Source organism: Oncorhynchus clarkii, chromosome 21, assembly GCF_045791955.1.
Source record: "Oncorhynchus clarkii lewisi isolate Uvic-CL-2024 chromosome 21, UVic_Ocla_1.0, whole genome shotgun sequence".
Taxonomy (NCBI): Eukaryota; Metazoa; Chordata; class Actinopteri; order Salmoniformes; family Salmonidae; genus Oncorhynchus; species Oncorhynchus clarkii.
The window spans coordinates 3143605-3149604 of NC_092167.1; the positions used below are offsets into that span (position 1 = coordinate 3143605).

General features: G+C 44.0%; 1 protein-coding gene across 1 annotated transcript in view; it reads right to left on the bottom strand.

Annotated features, from left to right (window-relative positions):
• The window catches only part of LOC139379275 (rho GTPase-activating protein 8-like), a 42575-nt gene extending 37390 nt beyond the window's left edge, over window positions 1-5185 (bottom strand). The window contains exons 1-2 of the mRNA XM_071122078.1: window positions 5098-5185; window positions 646-718 (exon numbers count right to left, since the gene is read on the bottom strand). Of these exons, the coding sequence (XP_070978179.1) occupies window positions 646-685 (40 nt within the window). The 5' untranslated portion in view covers window positions 686-718; window positions 5098-5185. The remainder of the gene's footprint in view (window positions 1-645; window positions 719-5097) is intronic.
• Window positions 5186-6000: the final 815 nt, after the last annotated feature.

Consider the following 6000-nt stretch of genomic DNA (forward strand, 5'->3'; position numbering starts at 1 on the left):
CCAGTACACTTTAGAGAGAACACCACTGACCCAGTACTCTTTAGAGAGAACACCACTGACCCAGTACACTTTAGAGAGAACACCACTGACCCAGTACTCTTTAGAGAGAACACCACTGACCCAGTACACTTTAGAGAGAACACCACTGACCCAGTACACTTTAGAGAGAACACCACTGACCCAGTACTCTTTAGAGAGAACACCACTGACCCAGTACACTTTAGAGAGAACACCACTGACCCAGTATGCTTTAGAGAGAACACCACTGACCCAGTATGCTTTAGAGAGAACACCACTGACCCAGTACGCTTTAGAGAGAACACCACTGACCCAGTACGCTTTAGAGAGAACACCACTGACCCAGTACACTTTAGAGAGAACACCACTGACCCAGTATGCTTTAGAGAGAACACCACTGACCCAGTATGCTTTAGAGAGAACACCACTGACCCAGTACGCTTTAGAGGAAGAGAAGGGAGAAAGACCATGTACATTTAATGTGTTTCATGGATAGGATGAATAGTGTTACAATCTCACTTATTAAATAGTAGTGTGTGTGTGTGTGTGTGTGTGTGTGTGTGTGTGTGTGTGTGTGTCTCACCTATTATATAGTTTTGTGTGTGTGTGTGTGTGTGTGTGTCTCACCTATTTCAGCCAGCTGCTCCAGATCAGTAGATGAGATCATCGCTGTTTTCACTTTCAACTTCCACTGTTAACACTGAAAACACAGATTACATTATTATGTAAACACTGGCTCTGAACCACTGTTCACCCTGTCCCGTTACCACTAGCTCTGAAACCCTGTCTCGTTACCACTAGCTCTGAACCACTGTCCCGTTACCACTAGCTCTGAAACCCTGTCTCGTTACCACTAGCTCTGAAACCCTGTCTCGTTACCACTAGCTCTGAACCACTGTCCCGTTACCACTAGCTCTGAAACCCTGTCCCGTTACCACTAGCTCTGAAACCCTGTCTCGTTACCACTAGCTCTGAACCACTGTCCCGTTACCACTAGCTCTGAAACCCTGTCTCGTTACCACTAGCTCTGAAACCCTGTCTCGTTACCACTAGCTCTGAAACCCTGTCCCGTTACCACTAGCTCTGAAACCCTGTCTCGTTACCACTAGCTCTGAACCACTGTCCCGTTACCACTAGCTCTGAAACCCTGTCTCGTTACCACTAGCTCTGAAACCCTGTCTCGTTACCACTAGCTCTGAAACCCTGTCTCGTTACCACTAGCTCTGAAACCCTGTCCCGTTACCACTAGCTCTGAAACCCTGTCTCGTTACCACCAGCTCTGAAACCCTGTCTCATTACCACTAGCTCTGAAACACTGTAGACCCTGTCTCATTACCACTAGCTCTGAAACACTGTAGACCCTGTCTCATTACCACTAGCTCTGAAACACTGTAGACCCTGTCTCATTACCACTAGCTCTGAAACACTGTAGACGCTGTCTCATTACCACTAGCTCTGAAACACTGTAGACCCTGTCTCATTACCACTAGCTCTGAAACACTGTAGACGCTGTCTCATTACCACTAGCTCTGAAACACTGTAGACCCTGTCTCATTACCACTAGCTCTGAAACACTGTAGATGCTGTCTCATTACCACTAGCTCTGAAACACTGTAGACCCTGTCTCATTACCAGTTAACACATTAGTGATGCTATATTGTACCTTTTCTAAAGTACAGACCAATAGAACACCTGGTTGATGGAAACAATTTGCTCGTATGAAATTAAGAATATGGCCAGGAGGGGAATTCAGTTTTCCATAACAATACCAATAATCATTAATACCAAAGCAGAACAATACCAATAATCATTAATTCCAAAGCATACCAATAATCATTAATACCAAAGCATACCAATAATCATTAATACCAAAGCAGAACAATACCAATAATCATTCATACCAAAGCATACCAATAATCATTCATACCAAAGCATACCAATAATCATTCATACCAAAGCATACCAATAATCATTAATACCAAAGAAGAACAATACCAATAATCATTAATACCAAAGAAGAACAATACCAATAATCATTAATACCAAAGCAGAACAATACCAATAATCATTAATACCAAAGCAGAACAATACCAATAATCATTAATACCAAAGCAGAACAATACCAATAATCATTAATACCAAAGAAGAACAATACCAATAATCATTAATACCAAAGCAGAACAATAATCATTAATACCAAAGCATAAAAATACCAATAATCATTAATACCAAAGCAGAACAATACCAATAATCATTAATACCAAAGCATAAAAATACCAATAATCATTAATACCAAAGCAGAACAATAATCATTAATACCAAAGCAGAACAATACCAATAATCATTAATACCAAAGAAGAACAATACCAATAATCATTAATACCAAAGCAGAACAATTAACGCATACTGATAACCAATGAAAACAATGTTATTTTATCAAGGAAGACTGGGAGAAGGCCATTTCATTTTCTAAATCATTCCATGTATTAACCTGCACATATTCACCCCTCCATAGACCTTGGCAGCCACCATACATATAGCAGGATATCTCTCCAGGAACAGGGTTGGAGTTAAAACCTACAGGAGGGTCTCTCTCCAGGAACAGGCTTGAGGATCCCTGCCCTATAGGAGGGTCTCTCTCCAGGAAGAGGGTTGAGGAGCCCTGCCCTATAGGAGGGTCTCTCTCCAGGAAGAGGGTTGAGGAGCCCTGCCCTATAGCAGGGTATCTCTCCAGGAACAGGCTTGAGGAGCCCTGCCCTATAGCAGGGTATCTCTCCAGGAACAGGGATGAGGAGCCCTGCCCTATAGCAGGGTATCTCTCCAGGAACAGGGATGAGGAGCCCTGCCCTATAGCAGGGTATCTCTCCAGGAACAGGGATGACGAGCCCTGCCCTATAGCAGGGTATCTCTCCAGGAACAGGGATGAGGAGCCCTGCCCTATAGCAGGGTATCTCTCCAGGAACAGGGATGAGGAGCCCTGCCCTATAGGAGGGTATCTCTCCAGGAACAGGGTTGAGGAGCGCTGCCCTATAGCAGGGTATCTCTCCAGGAACAGGCTTGAGGAGCCCTGCCCTATAGCAGGGTATCTCTCCAGGAACAGGGATGAGGAGCCCTGCCCTATAGCAGGGTATCTCTCCAGGAACAGGGATGAGGAGCCCTGCCCTATAGGAGGGTCTCTCTCCAGGAAGAGGGTTGAGGAGCCCTGCCCTATAGGAGGGTATCTCTCCAGGAACAGGGATGAGGAGCCCTGCCCTATAGCAGGGTATCTCTCCAGGAACAGGGATGAGGAGCCCTGCCCTATAGGAGGGTCTCTCTCCAGGAACAGGGTTGGAGTTAAAACCTGCAGGAGGGTATCTCTCCAGGAACAGGGTTGAGGAGCCCTGCCCTATAGGAGGGTATCTCTCCAGGAACAGGGTTGGAGTTAAAACCTGCAGGAGGGTATCTCTCCAGGAACAGGGTTGAGGAGCCCTGCCCTATAGCAGGGTATCTCTCCAGCAACAGGTTTGAGGAGCCCTGCCCTATAGGAGGGTATCTCTCCAGGAACAGGGTTGGAGTTAAAACCTACAGGAGGGTCTCTCTCCAGGAACACGGTTGAGGAGCCCTGCCCTATAGGAGGGTATCTCTTCAGGAGGGTCTCTCTCCAGGAACAGGGATGAGGAGCCCTGCCCTATAGCAGGGTATCTCTCCAGGAACAGGGATGAGGAGCCCTGCCCTATAGGAGGGTATCTCTCCAGGAACAGGGATGAGGAGCCCTGCCCTATAGGAGGGTATCTCTCCAGGAACAGGGATGAGGAGCCCTGCCCTATAGGAGGGTATCTCTCCAGGAGGGTCTCTCTCCAGGAACAGGGTTGGAGTTAAAACCTGCAGGGGGGTGTCTCTCCAGGAACAGGCTTGAGGAGCCCTGCCCTATAGGAGGGTATCTCTCCAGGAACAGGGTTGGAGTTAAAACCTACAGGAGGGTCTCTCTCCAGGAACAGGGTTGGAGTTAAAACCTACAGGAGGGTCTCTCTCCGGGAACAGGGTTGGAGTTAAAACCTACAGGAGGGTCTCTCTCCAGGAACAGGGTTGGAGTTAAAACCTACAGGAGGGTCTCTCTCCGGGAACAGGGTTGGAGTTAAAACCTGCATTTATTTGCAATAGCTTTAAAACTAATGTTAATTTCAAGTGCAATTTGTTCTATAGGAAATTAGACAATGTTTCCATAAAATTGTACAACGTTTACCATCTTAAATTGTATGCCAAATCAATGTTTGTATTTTTAGTGCAACAGTTCTGCATTTTAAAGTAGTTACAAGGCACAACGGTAATGTATTTATAAGTCTCTAATTTAACAGCAAAGAGGCCCCTTTTCCAATCATTTTCTATGTTGGTTTTGTTTGAAGTCCTTCGTTGTCATCCGCAGCTAAATGGAACCATCTCTGTGACAAACAGCCAATTAGTTATTGATTTATAAGCGCTTTAAAATGGCATTTTATAGATTGTATTTCTATCAAGTCAAAACTGGAATATCTACTCAGAACAAAAAAAAGTTATAAAAGTATGCTAGACATTTATCAAATAAATCCTATCTAGCTTGATGATTCTGTGACTAAAGGTGAATTAGTTATTGATTTTTACATTTTTAAATGAAATGGCTTTTCGGCGAATGTCTGATGAATGTGTGAATATAAAGCCAACTTTACTTCGGTGCAAAAGTCTTCCAATGTTTTCTCATAACACAGAATAACTACACGTGACCTAAGCAGCACACGCAGATCATATTACATCTGCTACTGTTCTTTCAGTTTAGTTTAACACCCCCAGTCTACTACAGGTTGTTTATCATTTAGAAAACTACACGGGTCCAGAACTGGAACTGAAGCGTCCTTTAGTAAATCCGGTAAAACGGACGAGACGACGGACAGGCGTGAAGGACGGCAACATTCCGCGCGATTGATTCTCAACTCACCTGGACACAATTCCTTGATAGCTGATAAAATAACGTTCGTTTGAGTTAGACTGTTTTATAACTTATTTTGACCGAAACACAACATGAACAATGACATTATCCTACTACGAACCATGAAATATGAACCTTACCATGTGTAGAAACGTTCCCGTAGTGGTTTGAATAAGAGACCATTTACGCTCAGGTGCCTCTGGCACAAAACTTCCTCAACTCCATGCTGACAGGGTACTGCGCATGCTCAAACAGAGTCCTCCTGCGGCATTCAATCAAATCAGTAGTCCGACATGAGAAAAAAAATGTAGGAATTAAAATAGTAAGAAAACGAAAGTAAGTGCTCTGTCATATCCTTCTTCTCCCCTGATTACAAGGAAGTGAATGTGTAAAAGGCAGAACATATTTCAATCTATACTTAGGGAACAAGAAGGGGTCATTTAGATGGCTATCTGAAATCTCCATGTGTTGTCTCAAGGGACAAGAAGGGGTCCTTTAGATGGCTATCTGAAATCTCCATGTGTTGTCTCAAGGGACAAGAAGGGGTCATTTAGATGGCTATCTGAAATCTCCATGTGTTGCAGTTATATGCTGTCTCAAGGGACAACTTCCTCAGCATGACTTCAGGTTTCCTGAATGGTTATATTTGTGCTAAAGGAGTTTGGTGATGAAAGCAGGAAGTGTTCTATGACTAATGATGAGTAGGCCCTCAATAGGCTGCACTCCAGTGCATTGATTATATTTGTGCTAAAGGAGGTTGGTAACTAACCCTAACCCTACACTCCAGTGCATTGATTATATTTGTGCTAAAGGAGGTTGGTAACTAACCCTAACCCTACACTCCAGTGTATTGATTATATTTGTGCTAAAGGAGGTTGGTAACTAACCCTAACCCTACACTCCAGTGTATTGATTATATTTGTGCTAAAGGAGGTTGGTAACTAACCCTAACCCTACACTCCAGTGTATTGATTATATTTGTGCTAAAGGAGGTTGGTAACTAACCCTAACCCTACACTCCAGTGCATTGATTATATTTGTGC